At 49.1% G+C, this 17,033-nt stretch overlaps 1 protein-coding gene across 1 annotated transcript in view; it reads right to left on the minus strand.

Annotated features, from left to right (window-relative positions):
• VWA5B1 (von Willebrand factor A domain containing 5B1) overlaps positions 1–17,033 on the minus strand; it is a 75,982-nt gene that overhangs the window by 27,751 nt on the left and 31,198 nt on the right. Inside the window, exons 9-13 of the mRNA XM_050931121.1 lie at positions 10,945–11,055; positions 9,037–9,239; positions 6,624–6,738; positions 1,990–2,175; positions 426–621 (exon numbers count right to left, since the gene is read on the minus strand). Coding sequence (XP_050787078.1) covers positions 426–621; positions 1,990–2,175; positions 6,624–6,738; positions 9,037–9,239; positions 10,945–11,055 — 811 coding nt within the window. The remainder of the gene's footprint in view (positions 1–425; positions 622–1,989; positions 2,176–6,623; positions 6,739–9,036; positions 9,240–10,944; positions 11,056–17,033) is intronic.

Below are 17,033 nucleotides of genomic sequence, written 5' to 3' on the forward strand. Positions count from 1 at the left end.
AGTGGTGGGATGGGGTTCAGGAAGATCCTACATCTGGAATTGGAATTTGGCCTGATCCAAACCTTGCAGAGGGTCACCAAGAAGCCAGGAAACCTTTTAGTGCAGATGGTTTTGGCTATGAGAGGGAGCGTAAACATTGCAATAATAATCCCAAGGCCAGAGCCCAGCATGTGCTGCAAATCTCGGGGATGGCTATTCTCAATGGGTTCCCAGTTCGATTCCCAGACATGGCTGGATAAAGCAGCCAAGCCAAATGGAGTCTCTGAGCTTTGTGTGATTTGTTGCCACTTCTCCCGAGACCCCTGTCACTTCGCAGAGATACAGCTGAAGGGATGTTATCTGAAAGGGACAAACCAGTGGCTAAAGGCAATGATCAGGGAGAGGAGTGGGTGATACTGTTGGGTTTACAACAAGGAGAAACTGACCCGTCTCTAGGTCAGATTCTCTCCTTGGTTCTCCACCAACCACCAAGAGATCAGGGGTCTGCTCTGAAGGGACCCCCCCCTCAGAGTCCTTGGGATAGCTCCAGCTATCCGAGCCAGCTCCCTCTTCCTGGGAGTGAAAGAAAACGGAACTGCCTGACTCCTGGGAATGCATCATGCTGTAGCGCCGCCTCTTGTCCTGGGGAAGAAAGGGAAAGAGAAGAATTGGGCTGGAATGCTGCATCCGCTCTGGCCTGCTGGGTCTGGAAAGGGCTTGGGATGTTCATGGAATTGGCAGTCTTAGCAATTCGGACATTATCCCCACACCTCTTGATGAAGTGCCTGGTTACCCAATGTCTAGTGCCCCTTCTCCCTTTATCCAATTGTCCCATACCCCTTCTCCTCTCCCCCGTTGTCCCTGATTGTACAACCAGAGAACTGGAAGGGACCTCAAGAGGTCATCCAGTCCATTCCCAAGCACTCGTGGCAGGACTAATTATCTAGAACATCCCTGACAGGTGTTTGTCCAACTTGCTCTTAAAAATTGCCAACGATGGAGATTCCACAACCTTCCCAGGCAATTTATTCCAGTGCTTAACCACCCTGACAGTTGCAATTTAAGCCCATTGCTTCTTGTCCTATCCTCTGAGGTTACGAAGAACAATTCTTCTCCCTCCTCCTTGTAGGAATGTTCTATGTACTTGAAAACTGTTATCATGCCCCCTCTCAGTCTTCTCTTCTCCAGACTAAACAAACCCATTTTTTTTTCAATCTTCCCTCAGAGATCATGTTCTCTGGACCTTTAATCATTTTTGTTGCTCTTCTCTGGACTTGCTCCAATTTGTCCACATCTTTCCTGAAACGTGGTACCCAGAACTGGACACAATACTCCAGCTGAGGCCTAATCAGCACGGAGTAGAGCGGAAGAATTACTTCTGCTGTCTTGTTTACAACACTCCTGCCTCATCCCTTCACATCCTTATGCCTCAGGTGATTACAGCTGGTGCTTTTCAAGACTGTTGGGTCTTCTGTTGGCTTGTGTTATGTTTGGGAAGGAGAGGAAGAGAACGAAGCACAGTGGGATCAAACAACGACCCCCTTCCTCCTGCACCTCAGTGGTGCACAGCTGACCCGTGAATGGAAGTGGGGCAAGCCACTCAGCAAGACACCCTGTCTGGTGGCAGAGCTTTCTGTGCATGTGACGAGCATAATATCCCAAGAAGGATTCAAGTCAGGGCCACCATGGCCTTGGAAGAGCAGCCCTGCAACAGTATGTGGCTACCAAGCTGGGAACTCCTGCTGATCGAGCTCTCAGCCACGGTGCCCCGTACAGCCACATTCACTTCATAACTCATATCTGAGAGAGAAGTCTCCACACCAGGGAAGAGTGAGAGTGTGTGTGACTGGCTTTCCCACCACACCCGCATACACACACCCACACCCCAGGCACACTCACACATATATATGTATTCACACACACCACGTGCATGCACACCCAAACACATTTGAATGCACAAACAAACATACATTCCTGTGGGGGCTGGGGAATGTGGCAGAGGTTACTTACAGCTCTGGGGTTGGAGATGTACAGGGACGTGTCACAGACAATGCCATACCCAACCAGCCGGTCGCCAGGGAAGAGACAGCTGGCACTGACTGGGGAGATCAAGACCTCAGTGGTTTCAGGAAAGACCCACTCCACAGTTACATCGCTCAGGACGGGTGCCATAGCCTTCTTCAGAGACTTGATCATCTGGCAGGACAGAGCACAAACCCATGTGGACTGTCAAATGGCAGAGGGGAAGGTATTGTGAACAAGTGTGCGGGGACATGTTGTGAGCACGTGCATGCATGGATGCCTGAGCGTGTCAGCATGCACCTGTGGGTGAGTATGTCAGTGTGTGAACATGCCGAGGGGGTCTCAATGTGTTGCACAGTGAAGATAAACAGACCTGCCCAGCTTTATTTCAGAGGCACCGATTGTCCTCTCCAGAGCCCATCACAATGTGATGTCTTGAGTCTAGCTGACAGAACAGGCTGAGCGCACAGGGAGAGGTTGATGGCCCAGCTGCTCTTGTCTCCTGCCTGCATCTTACATATAATGCTTCAGGAGAAACTGGAATAAATCCACCCTTTACACATCTGGCCGATTGGGCAAACTGATTTTGGCAGAAATCCCCGCCTGCCCCATGAAGGGAGTGATAGGGCCCTGTGATCCCTGGGAACTCACCTGCTACATGCTGCCTGTCTCCAGTATTCCAAACCCCTCAGCAGAATGAGCAGGTGGTTTATGCCACCTGATCCTTCAGCTGCCAGACACCAGTCTGGGCCAAGAAAGCAACTTAGAGCATCCCTGAGGCTGCTCCAAATTGTGCCATCTACCACCAGCCCTCTGCACTCCAGCCAATTTCCTTTTTGCCCTGCCAAGCCCCCTACACTAGGGGCAACGAAACCAACCATGGGTGCGTTTCCGAAAATCCTCAGTGTGAATTTCAGCAGACGCCTTTGCTGCAGGATAACACTCTGGTACCTTGGATGGCAGGAAGGGCCCTTCTCTGCATAGGCATTAATCACTCACACACCGTGTGGAGTGCGCTCAAACTCTGTGCCATCCCTTCCCAATCTCCCCAGCCACGAGACACGCTTGCCTTTCTCTAGAGAGCTCCCTGGGGCTTTCCAAACAAGCCTCCAGTGCAGGTGCCAAGAGATCTCTGTACTCGGAATCAACATGTCTTCGCGTCTTTCCAAGGACAGAGAGCCATTCTCGCAAGCACACACAGAGGCTACTGGTAGCTCAGGACTGGGTCAGCTGGGGTCAATTACACTCTGTGTAAATCAACATAGCCCCACTGACCTCTATGCAGTTATGCCAGGTTATGCTAGCTGAAGATCTAGGCCAATATCCATGTTATATTACAGGCAAATCTATTGGAAAGCTCTCCATCCGTCACTGCTTTCCCACTAGGAACTGTTTTCCAGAGGGCAGAGAGAAGTTAAAAAGAGATTTATACACAGGGCATTTTAAACTTTCTATATAGTTCAATGTCCACAATACAGGATCTGTAAGACACTCCAGGATGTGCTTGATGGGGCCATTAACTGATGCCTCAGATGGCTGAAGACCATCTGTATAACAAGTGAGGCCTGTATTAACAGCCCTGTAAAAACACCCTTTCCTGACTTGGGGCTTAATTTATAACACAGACGCTTGTGCTTCTCTGTCTCTGAAAATGCTTCATGGGCTAGAGGGGGAACAGGATCGGGCCGTTTCCGTGACACGTCATTACAGCTGGCATTTCCGACCCTGGTGCTAGGCTGGACTGAACCAATGGGAGCCTGTCAAGTTAATGCACAAAGAAGTGTGAATCTCGGTCTCCCACTGATGTCAGTAAATCATATGAACCCAATGACTGTTGCTGGGGAGAGCTGAGCGTTCTATCCCAGAGGGGCCAGGTGCGGAAATGCAAAAGGTTTAGGGTATGTCTACACTGCAATCATGGCACATGACTGCAGCTCGTCTAGACAGACCTGAGCTAGTTTAATCTAGTTAGCTCCAGATTAAAGCTGCAGCATGCCCTAGCCTTCCAGGTAACTGTACAGCCCTCCTAGGCTTCACTGCATAATCCAAGCTGGTTCCGGTGTGTTTAGACTAGCAGCAATCACCCCTCCCCACCACATGATTTCAATGTAGACAAACCCCAAGAGAACAGGAATGGAAGTGGAGGGGAGGCAGATGATAAAGGAACTGTAACTCCCAGTTTGGAGTGTAAATGCTGTAGGAGAGAGATGGGTGTCGGGTCTCAAACGCTGCCAGTGAGACACGTTGTAACCAGGCGAGGTGGGGATAGTGAGGCTGTGAATAATGAACCTTGCAATGCAACTCCGTGGAGTGAAAGTGACAGGTGCAGGGAGCCCCCTTATTTATGGCATTGGCAGCATGGAAGCCAGACATCAAAACCTCAAAACTGCTTCCCAGCCTGCGTTAAAGTCAGTTTAACCAGCATAACTACTGCATGGTTATTTCCCTTCCATGTACCCTGTGAACCTCCAGGCGGCTGGGCTGAGCAAAACGGGGGATTTTGACTTCACTTCACAGCTAATTAGCTGCCTGGATGCCAAGTCCTCTGTTTCGGTCTGTGCCTATTACTGCAGCTATGTTTGCCACCAGGAGCGTGTCGCGCCTACCGCTTCCATTCCTCCCTGCACACAAGCTCTGACTCCCCAATGAGTCTGACACACAGGCTCTGTTCCATCCATCTGTCCTCGCCCACACGCTGTGTAGGAGTTGGCTAGCCAGTCCCAGAGCAAGGAATTGTGCCAAGAGCAGCTTGTGACCACCTCCTCACCCCAATGAGATGAGAAGTTCACTAAAATGCAACATGTCTGTTCCCCTGGGAAATGGACCATGTTGTTGTTGTTTGAGTCCAGAGAGGCCTACAGGAATTTCAGCTCAGGAGAGGGAGAGGTTGGGAGGGGGGATTCGGTCCAACGGCTCCATGCTGGTGTGTTCAGGATCATCCTGATCCTGCTTCCCACGAACCATGTTTGTGGGACATTAACTGGTCCCGCCATCAAAGTCAGGGCCTGAGAAACATACCTGCAAGGCAGTTCTTGGGCACAGTGATCCCTGGGTTCGAGAAGTGGTGTCTGGGCCTGCAAAATCCAAACTGGGGTTGCTGCTCTTGCAATGGGATTCAGAGGGGTGAAAATCGGGCTTTGCACTGGCAGTTCATTCTGTGAGTGCAAAGATGGTAGTACAAAATAGCAGGCGGGGCCTCAGTTTTTAGGAACTGGTCTCATACTGGGACATATATCAGCAGGCTGGAGATGCCCTCAGCAACACGGGGCAGCTCTCCTCTGGCATATCCTAACAACCCACTGTGGCATAAAATCCACCTAAAATCCTGCTAAAAATGATCCATCCCTCAGCACGAATAAAAACCCACCATACCTCCACCCCTTCCCTCCCGGTGCTCTGCCCTGACCCATTATACAGAAAGAGGGCAGGGTGCCTGGGGCTGGATTGGAAGGTCCCTGGCTAGCTGGGGAACAAATCTCTGGTCCACCAGCAGGCGCTTTGCCACTGGCTTTCCTCTGGAGACATGAGTCACCAAGAAAGAGACGACCCTCATGTCCTGCTACAAATCACCTCCTCACACGGCTGTCAGTGGATTGGGCTGTTGCTCCCTTGGCTTCTAAGGCTTCCTGTTATTATTATTAATAGGACAAACACATAAGAACATCAGAACAGCCATACTGGGTCAGACCAAAGGTCCGTCTAGCCCAGTATCCTGTCTTCCAACAGTGGCTAATGCCAGGTTCCCCAGAGGGAATGAACAGAACAGGAATCATCAAGTGATCCATCCTCTGTTGCCCATTCCCAGCTTCTAGCAAACAGGCTAGGGACATCATCCCTGCCCATCCTGGCTAACAGCCATTGATGGCCCTAGCCTCCATGAACTTATCTAGTTCTTTTTTGAAACCTGTTATACTCTTGGCCTTCACAACATCCTCTGGCAAGGAGTTCCACAGGTGGACTATGCACTGTGTGAAGAAGTACTTCCTTTTGTTTATTAATTAACACAGGACAGAAAGACCTGCCCCAAAGAGCTGATAATTGACTAACAATCCCCGGCTCAGACCCTTTCCAAAGAAGGTCGGTATTATTAACCCCGACACTGAAGACAACAGGTGGATCTACACAAAGTGAGGAACACAGGAAACAATGAAACAATATGAGTCAGGGTCATGCTGGTTACTGGCGTTAGCACGCCTGCTCCCTAGCGTGTACCCTTGGCCCATCACCCCCGCTCATCGGGGCATCGTTAGAGGACATGCCCAGTGTGCATTCTGCTCTCACTGGGGTGAAAAGCACCGACCCCATTGCCTGCCCTCCAGCTGACACAAAACCCCTCAGTGACCCGTGCCATCACCCACCTGCTCAGCTGCAGGTCTGTCAAATCAGCAAATAATCCATCTGCCTTCTTCCCTCGTCTGTATGCAGTCCCAGCCCAGCCCCTTTGCAGGAATGACTCTGATGGGGCAACTGCTCCCTTGCCCCAGCCCAGCTTTCTTTGGGTGCAGAGAAGCCTCCAGTCTTTGGGACACCTATCCAGACAGACCCAAGCTCTGAGCCCTGCATGGTTTGCCCCCTCCCCACAAGGAAAAGCCGGTGATGGGAGGGATTTGGAGTAGCAGTACCTTTGGCTGCAGCCTCTCACCCTCCGCCAGGAATTCTGCACTCCCCTTGGACACGGCAGCCAGCCCGCGCACCAGCCTCCTGCAGGCTTTCTGCCCAATGCCAAAGCTGTAGCACCTGGGGAAAGATGGACATTCAGGATACAGGTCAGGGCAAGAAGCGAGGGGCTGTTAGAGCAGGAGGCTGGGTGTAGGATCAGACCCCTACCCCCTGCTAAGGCTGGGCAATGTAATAGCCGCAGGCACTCAGCCCTTCTGAAATCAGCCCCCAGTGAGGTGCCTAAACGAGCAGCGAGGCAGCCAAATGTTTAGCCTCGACTGCTCAGCCCCAGTCAAAAGGAGATGAAATGAGAGGGGGATGCTGCCCCGCCAGCACCCGAAGGGACGCAGGCTTGCTGGGCATTGGCCCTGGGCCACCCCTGCCGTCTATCTCCACTTGCCAGCTTTTGCAGCAGCTCACTCCCTCCCTCTCTGAATACAAACAGGCTGCTTTTGTGCGGGGCCAGCTGGTTTCCCTGGCTGAGCCCTGCAGTCGATACCGTTAAAGACCTGGCGATTAGCGCTGCTCAGGATTCAAACAAACTTTCTCAAGGAAAGAGCAACCAAGTGCTTTCCCGGCCTTCCCGGCCCTGCTAAAGTGACCTCTTCTTTGTTGTCATTGTTGTTGCTCCTGGCTGAAGCCTATGATCAAGAGGTGGCATCAGGCAGGAAAAACCCTGGGTGTGAGCAAACCCCTCTGCAGCCAGGGGTTGGGGCCTGGCTGGCTAGTGACGGGCAGGGAAGCACTGGTCTCATTTCATCGGCTAAGGGCTCAGCTCTGCTCCCCCTGATGACTATGGGAACTGAGCACAGGGAAATGGCCAGCTGTTCTAAGAGAGGCCGGGAGGGATGGACAGAAGTCAATGGAAGTTGCAGGTGCTCAGCAGCTTTCAGGATTCATCCCCATCTGTTTTAGACACACTCCTGCCTTGCAGCAGGGGTTTCCACCGCCCCTAGGAAAGGACTGTCTAAGGACTGGCGCAGAGGAGACACAAAAAGCCCTCCAGCACCTTGTTCCTCTCTGCTCTTCTCCAGCCCTGCCCATCTGGAACACCCTGAGCAATTACCTCTCAGGGCTGCTGCTAGTCTGAGCAGAACCTTCCACCCTCGGATTGAGGGGTCTGGAGGTCCCACTGGCCCCACAGAAGGGGAGGGAAGGGCGGGGGGGATGGACACAAGAAGGGAAGGAGAATCTTCGAGGATGAGAAGGAAACTGATCATTTGTTTTTTCTGTTCTTTTTCTCTGGTTTCTGAAACTGTGCAGCAGCCTGTCCGGTGGGAAAGATGTGCAGCCTGGTGCTCCAGCTAATCCAGGATCCTGACTCTGATGGTGACCAGCACCAACTGTTTCAGGGGAAAGCACAAACCCCTTCAGAACCCACCTGACTTTGCAATACGGTGCCCTGCAGGGCGGGGAATTCCTTCCTCGCTCCCCGCTGATGCCCCATATCTCATGGAAAGGCCTGGAGGTTTCATTGTGTGGACAGAACAGCAGATCCTGTTATTCGTGCCCCTTCTGTATGGATTTAGGGCTCGTCTACACTTGGAAGTTAATTGAGATTAAGGTAGGGGGTGAATTTAAAATGCAGTTGCTATTCCCCTGATAACTACATGTGACCAAGACCTTAGTAAACGTACAGGGAAAGTTGCTTGATTGCATTTCCTATCAGTGCAAGGAAATCACCAGAAAAGGCAACATTACCATCCAGTGCACACTCAGTTCACATCTTACCGCCACACACGACACCCCTCAAATGCTCGCTGGCCCAGAGCAAGTGTGGGAAGTTGGGTACTGATACTTACGCTTTTTCATGCATACCAGAGGGACTCAATCCCCACCAAAGCTGCAAATCTCAGCACAGCCCCCCCTTAATAAATGTCAGATCCCTTTTTTAAAACCATCCCAGGACATGTGACTCAAAGATATATTGTGGCAATGAGCTCCACAAGTTCTCTTTATGTCACATAAATACCATGCATTTCCTTTAAGCTGCTTTTCATGTTTGCTTTTCAGAATATTTGGGTTTTTGATGCTGCCCCGCACTAGATCCAGCTGGGACTCAGAACTAGATGTATTAAAAGACTGCAAGGAAGATTGTTCTCGGGTCAATCCTGCAAGCAGAAGACATCAGCGAAGAGGCTGCTCTAGTGAAACTGCCAGCCCAGTTTCCCTGGCTCAGATTGTCTGGATGACCTTCCAGAAAAGCACCTGAACTTCTGGGATCCATTCCAAACCCTGCTACTACAAGCTACCATCCAGCCTTTCATTCTGAGTGTGGGATGACTGTGAAATATAAGATGGAGGCCTGCTGCTCGCATTGCACTCCAAGTCCCTTACGTGCTGTTTTTTGCCAGAGGATCCCAGAGTTATCCATACCTGGTGGAGAAAGAGTGGTTCCGCAGCAGCTCAATAACCTTCCCGGTGTTGCTAACCGCTCCGTCGGTCAGCAGGAAGAGCAGGCGCGGGTGGCCCCTGTGGATGGGCTGCCGGATGATCCACTTCAAAGGGGATAAGATGTTGGTGCCACCCATATCCGCCCGGATCTTCTTGATGCTCTCACACGCAATAGCCAGACTCTCCTGCAAAGGGAGAAGAAGCGCCCACTAGCTAGAGTCATCGTGGTAAATACTGATAGATACTGAGCGCTAATACAACACATTTCGTCTGGGGATCCCGAAGCACGGTACGAGATGACGACACCCCCATTTTAGCAGATGGGAGAAATGGGGGCCTGGTGAGGAGAAGAGACTTGCTGCGGGTCAGACAGCAAGTCAGTGGGAGAGGTGGAAATACAACTCACATCTTCTCAACGTTCGGTCACCTGCTCTAACCACCAAGCCACGCTGCCTCTGTAAAAGGCATGCTCCCAATGCATCTGCAGCTATTTTCTGTAGGTGAAATTCACCCCATGCAGAGGGCAGCGCAAGCATGTGCAACACAGAAATCCCAGCTGAGCTTGATTTTTAGGACTTAAAGAGGGCTGGTGCCTGGGCCGGGTGCCACTGCTGTCCCTCTGCAAGGGAGTAGTTTCACTCTGTGTGCAAGGGCATCTGTGATTGTGTAGACCTGTGTGTTTGTCCTTAGACAGTGAGCTCCCTAGAGCAGGGTCTCTGCTTCTTCGGTGCTAGGAAAGAACCTCGCATATAGCAGGTGCTTCTGTAAATAAACAATAATAGCAATCAAGACAATTGCAGGGTGCATATGTGACAGTGGTACATGTGAGTGCATGGGCCCCGCAGTGAAGGTCCTGCACTGTATGTATGAATGAGGAAGAGTGGAAGTCAGCGCATAGGATCTTTTGTTATAGCAGCATGGATGTTCAGGGCTGTACAAGGTATACACAGAACTTTGTGTGCATTTTTCTGTGGCTGGCTATCCAGTGCCTGTTAATCCACACCCCAAGGAACTCTTAGTGCTGTTCAGCCCAAAGCTCGGGATTTGTCTTAGCTGAGGGTGATCGGTGCCATCGACCCAGACATCAGGAAGTAATAGCCTCATGCCTGTAACATTATAGGCGTGAATGACTGGCACCTACCGTAGCCTTTTTATGGAAAGGCTAGATCCCATTTGTCAATGTCTGATGCTATATGGTGTACAAACCCCCACCCTGCAGTATACTGGGCTGCAAGAGGACATGTGGTTCTGTTCTAGTGAGCATGGCGATGGCTCAAAGGCATAAAGGCCTGGCACCTGCTGGAGAAGGGGGCTGGGTTGATGAAGTCTGCAGGATCAGCTCTTTTCTGTTTCAGGAGGTTTCTGATCATTCTGGCCCTCCTACATGCTATTGCTCATTCAGGAACAGCCCAGCATGGCCAGTGCAGAGAGAGTCCAGGAAAGGTGAGTTCCTAAAAGCCATGTGATGGAAAGTCAGAACCTCCAAACCTAGGTCACTACCTTGGCCACAAAAAGAGAGGTTCTGGTGTCTCTGTCCTCTCAGAATAAGTTGCTGGGATTCATATGCCCAGTGTGGAAGGATCTGGGATAGTAGCACCCCCCTGTTAATACCTGTCAAGGTAAGCATAGCAGCCCAAGTGAAGGAACTTGGACACCAGACCAAGGCCAGAGGATTGTGGCTAGTGGTGTGTGTAGCTGCTTCCCACAGAGGGGCAGGGCAGTGATTGAGCTACACAACCAGCTCCCTGGAACAGACGATCCCAGGGCAGGGCACGGTCGGCATCAGCTGCAGCACATTCCCTGATACCATCTTGCAAAGGCAGCATCTGAGCTGCAAGGCTCCTGCCCTCTTCTGTGAGTGCCAACGAGTTCAGAAATGTCTTCACCCACCTCACAGTAAGTTTGACTGGAAGGAAAGAGGGTCTTAAAGGTCGACCCAAATCCAATGACGTTGAAGAGGCAGGCCGGTGCCAGGCTCTTGAGTATGACCAGCAGGGCGTCCTGTGAGGGTGAAGGAAATAAAAGTGAACACATGTCAGGAAGCCTGATATCTGATCGGCAGCCTGAGCTTTACCAGCAGCACTACCCTCCTGGCTTTCCTTCTCCACATTAACTTCACCACTACCCTGCATTTGGCTGCATGCAGTTCAATAACACAAGAGAATAACACTGCTTGTTTCACAGAATCATAGAAATGCAGGGCTGGAAGGGACCTCAAAAGGTCACCAAGTCCAGCCCCCGCACTGAGGCAGGGCCAAGTAAATCTAGACCCTCCCTGACAGCTGTTTGTCTAGCTTGTTCTTAAAAACCTCTAGTGATAGGGATTCCACACCCTCCCTTGGAAGCCTGTTCCAGAGCTTAACTACCCTTAGAGTTAGCAAGTTTTTCCTAATCACTAACCTAAATCTCCCTTGCTGCATATTAAGTGCATAACTTCTTGTCCTATCTTCAGTGGACATGGGGAACAATTCATCATCGTCCTCTTTGTAACAGCCTTTAACATATCTGAAGAGTGTTAACAGGTCCCACCTCAGTCTTCTTTTCTCAAGCTTGGATTTTTTTAACCTTTCCTCATCGGTCAGGTTCTTTAACCTGCTTATCATTTTTGTTCTCCTCTGGATTCTTCTAATTTGTCGATATCTTTCCTAGAGTGTGGCACCCAGAATTGGACACACAACTCCAGCTGAGGCCTCACTAGTGATGGGTAGAGTGGGACAATGAGTTCATGTGTCTTACATACAACATTCCTGTTAATACACCCCAGAATGATATCAGCCTTGTTCACAACTGCATCACACTGATTTGTGATCCACTCTCACCCCCAGATCCTTTTCAGCAGTACGACCACCTCGCAAGTTATTCCCCATTCTGTAGTCATGTTTTTGAGTTTTCCTTCCCAAGTGAAGTACTTTGCACTTTCCTTTGTTAAATTTCATTGTGTTGATTTCAGCTCATTTCTCTAATCGGTCAAGGTTATTTTAAATTCTAATCTAATCCTATTCTTCAAAGTACTAGCCTCCCCTCCCAAATTGCTGTCATTCTTAACTTGTATATGCATACTCTCCATTCCATTATCCAAGTCTTAAGGAAAATATTGAATAGTACCAGACCAAGGACTGACCCCTGCGGGACCTCACTAGATGCGCCCTCTCAGTTGGACAGCGAACCATTGATAATTACTCTTTGAGTAGGGTCTTTCACCCAGATGCACACCCACTTTATAGTAATTTCATCTAGACCACAATTGCCTAGTTTGCTTTTACACGATTCACACATTAAGAAAACACTGCATGCATCTGATTGCTATTCTCCCCCCAAAAAGCTTCTCGAGACAGAAGTGGGTAGTATGCATCCAAAAATGTAAGATTTGGGGGTGGGTTTTAATAAGAGGCTTTACAGAACTTTAATAGAATTGTTTTCATGAACTTAAAAAAAAATCAATGTAAACCATTTTTGGATAGAAATCTTCCTTGTGAATGCAGCCGTGTGTATTGTGTGAGAAACTATCTCGTGTGGTTTTTTTCTTGTGCAAAGTGCACAAAATACACAAAATGGCATAAATACTGAAAAAAGCAATTTTTAAAAAAAAATTTAAAAGCTGCTTTCTCTCAGTGTGAATGATGCAAGGTGTGAATATCAACACAGGTAAGGATGCTTCATTTTCCAATGAATGATTTTTCACCTGAAAAATTCTCTTTAACTTTCCCTTCTGAACTGGTTCTTTTTATTAGAGAAAAGAAATGTAATCAATCTCATATCGTGAATGGTGGGAATGGAATGCTCCAGGATAAAGGGTGCTGCTCGTTTTGACAACAAACAGGAGACAGTGGATATGGAGTTTGCTTGTGAAGAAGAGGACAGTTAAAGGCCAAGTTCAGGTCAGTGATTTGTGGTGTTCCAGAGTGGTTTAGTGTAGTGTGTTTACATGAGGATGAGATCATACATTTGTCAGTTTGCCATGGGCAGCAGAAACCCAAGAGCCAGGTCCTGAAAGAATAGCTCCTAAGGTCAACGGAAGTGGGAGAGCCTCCTCACTTTTCATTGATGGAGGCATGGATTAGATGACCCAAAAGGCCAGCAAATTAAAAATATACCACTTCCAACTGAAGGGGAATTTTAGATTATCAGATGGTAACTGCCCGTTTGTAACTTGGCCAGAGCACCAGAGTTAAACACTTCAGCTCTTAGGGCTTGTTTCAAAGCCTAGTAAAGTTCATGGAAAAATGCCATGGAGCTTTGGATCAGATCCTTAAAGTCTCATGGGAACTTTATTGATCACAAGTTGATAGCACCTCTCTAGCTTCATGGCCACCCCAAATTCATTCCTACAAACAGTGTATCACATCTGCAAGGCATCCAGGTCTGGAACTCCCAGTGACTTCATTGTGGGGGTTATGCCTGAGCCTTGTACTGTTACACACACACACACACACACACACACACACACACACACACTGGCTCATGACTGGAGACTTTTTGAGAGGTAAACAATACAGAGATATAGAGCAATGTTAATCTATGAACATGGATGCATTTTGACTGGCTGCAGATGAGTTAGGGAAAACTCTTATTCACCTCTGAGTTAGTGAGAGAAGATATTCAAATTTCTGCTTCCTGAAAGGTTCAGCAGAGGTGATTTTTTTCCCCCAGGATCTTGAAGTTGATATTTTTAGAAGTAGTTTTCAAAAACAGATTTCCAGATATTTCTAATGAAGCAATTCAAGTGTATGTCACAAATACGGACTTCACCTTTCAGCAAGCAGGAAGATGTATCGCTCCTTGACGTAACTATTGATCACAGATCCATAAACCTAAATGTTCACCTCAAGAGAAGTCAATATCTGCTTCTTTTTCCATGTTTGCCAATATATATGCTTGACACAGTCACACTTAACTGCCCTGTATATAGTGTTTTTGAAATGGTGAGCGGCATTAGAGCAGAATCACCAGAACGAAATCAGTGGCAGGAAATTAAAAGCATTGAGCTTTCCCCTTTAACATTTTAGACTGGGCTTCCCTTCTTTCCCAAAATGAATTTCCTCCCCCTCCACCCGCAATTACACACACACACACACACACACACAGCACAAGCACCAAATTACTCCCTATCTATTCATTTTAGATTCATTTTAATCTACGGATAGCTCTGTTGTCACATGGCATTGTTTTCATACCGTGCAGCACCATTTCCTCCTCCTAACACATCCAGGTTCATCCCATGCAATTTATAGTCCAAGCTGATGACTATGCAAATGTTATTCAATCAAGTTCAATCCATCCAAAATACATATTAAAGCAGCAACTGCATTCATTTACAAATGACAGAAGCCAGGAGAAAACAGGAGAGTGGGGGGGGGGGTTTTTGTTGTTTTTTTTTTCTCAAGATATGTTGCCTTGAAAGGTGGATTCTCCTTTTCTTTAGAAGTGGAAGGGAAAGGGTGGGCTGGCAAGCATCCTTCCTCCATTCAAGATGGCCACATGACTGGAAATCTTCAAGGGCATTTCATACTATGCTAGTTAAACTGCCAGGCAGAACCCAAAGCCTTCCTGAGCAGTTCCATTTCAGTACCAGAGACAGTTCCCTCTGTGTTACCAGGGTGAATTTCACCCCTAGAAAGCAGCTATTGTAGGCAAGGATTTTCAAAGGTGTTTAAGGGAGTTAGGTACATAAATCCAGGGTGCCTAATTCCCTTGGGTTCCTTTAAAAATCCCTGCCATCAAGAATAATGGGTTACATTCAGCACTGATGTAACTGCTAGGGTAGGGTTACACAGGGTGGACTGTATGTCAGAAAATAGGTGGAAAGTGACAGTCACTGGGTTTGTACAGGAGTGTAATTTACACAGCTTCCTGCATCAGCCTGAAATTATTTTTGAGGTCTCCCATGCAAATAATGACCAGGCTTGATCTGCTTAGCTTGTAAGAATTAATGAACCCATAGTTCAAGGTGATACGTTAAATAACATTACACAACACCAATCCCTGATATTGTACGTCTCCTCCCTAGATTGCACCCTGCTACACAAAGATGGGCACAGATGAGTTTAGTTACTAAATAACAATAATCTTTCACAGTTATATAGGGCAGTGGTTCTCATGGCTAAGGACCAGGACTAGGCCCCAGGAGATATGGGTGTGTCCTTAGGTGAGTCACTGAATCTCTCTGTGTTTCAGTTCCCCAACTGTAAAATGGGGGTAATAGCCCTTCCTTTCTCACATCCTTTGTCTGTCCCATCTATTTCGATTATAAGCAAGTTGTATATGTACAGCATCTGGCACAACAGGGCCCTGAATTCAGTTGGAGTTTCTAGGTGCTGCTCTCAAAAATATTAAGTAAATTATAACTAACCTTGCCTAAAACACCCTCGGGAAGAAGATATTATCCCTCTTGGCAGGTGGATAAACTGAGGCCCGGGATATAAGTGACTTGCCCAAGTCCACATAGTGAATCAGTAGCTGAGCTGGGACTAGAATCTAGATTTTCTGACCCACTAGATACCGCTCCTCTGAGTGGGAAGGAATGCACACAGAGTAGAACAGCAGCTCCTAATGACTATCAGGTTGTAAAATGTGGGGGGCGGAGGAGCAGTGTTTCCTTGCACATCAGTGAAGTAATCTTTCATCTCCAGCTGCTCTGACATCTCAGTGTAGCCCTTTGGCGATACCATGGCAGGGAACAGTCAGTTCTGCAGTCAGCTTCGTTTCCTAAGTGGCCCGTGGGTCTCACACTTGCAAAGATGAGTGCAGGGCCGGCTCCAGGGTTTTTGCCGCCCCAAGCGGCAAAAAAAAAAATGCCATGATCGCGATCGGCGGCAGCTCCACTGTGCCGCTTTCTTCTTCGGCGGCAATTTGGCGACAGGTCCTTCTCTCTGAGAGGGACTAAGGGGCCCGCTGATGAAGAGCCCGATGTGTTGCCTCTTCCCCTTGGCCACCCCAAGCACCTGCTTGCTGAGCTGATGCCTGGAGCCAGCCCTGGGTGAGAGAAGTGCTAGTGCCTGGCAGAACGGGACTGCTTGCTTTTCAAAGAATGACAAAGGGAATTTTGAATGGGGTGATGCTTAAATCTATTTCTTTTAAATTCACGTGTGCACCACGAACACACACGTATGCACCCACGCACGCACACGAACACACATGTGCGTACATAAGATTGAGGGTACGAGGCTTTCGCGGCCCCCAGGCAGGCTCCGGGCTCTTTGCAGACGGCCTGTACAAATGAACCCTTCCAGAACTCTGCCAACAGCCAGCGCACAGCCAGCAGAGCTCTCATTCTCTGCAGGTGGGGGCCTTCCTAATCCTGTTCCCATGGAAACAAGAGCCGGCCTGGCAATGGTAAGACTTTGAACAGGGCTCCCGCTGGCAGGCCTCAGGTGACTATGCCCGGAAAGGGGGCGCACCAGGGCCCAGGACCGAGCTCCTGCAGCGGTAGGGGGTTCTCCATCCACCTAGCTCACCCCAGACACAGGTGGCACGGTGGGAAGAGAGGGTGTGGCAGCACACCTGGCACTGAGCTAATTCAATGGCTCTCCCAGGTATTCTCTGCCAGCACGGCATCCACCTGCAACTTGGAGCTGCCCTTTCCTGGCAGAAATTCCAGGGGAAGGGTAGCTTTGCAAACCCCACCTGTCCTCCGCAGGGCTAGGGGATGTAGCAGCCCCTGCTGGCTCAGGAAAATGTAACATGCAGGGGTGAACTGACCCCAGAAAGTCCAGAAAGAAATCTTTCCAGGGCTGCCCCTCCCAAAACTGCAGCTGCTCACTGAGACCTACCAGGGCCAGCTGGCAAACACAGACCTGGCCTCTGACTGCAATAGGCATAGACAAGAATAATTAAATAGTGACCAGAGTGATTTCCCCGTCAATGGCTGTAGGAGTTTCTAGGAGGGAAATCTGGCTCAGTTCTGGTCTGTACAGTTATACCAGACAGTGGTGCACAGCCAGGCTCTGTCCTGATCTACACCTTTTCAGGGGATGTCTGCA

Source organism: Gopherus flavomarginatus, chromosome 21, assembly GCF_025201925.1.
Source record: "Gopherus flavomarginatus isolate rGopFla2 chromosome 21, rGopFla2.mat.asm, whole genome shotgun sequence".
Lineage (NCBI taxonomy): Eukaryota > Metazoa > Chordata > Testudines > Testudinidae > Gopherus > Gopherus flavomarginatus.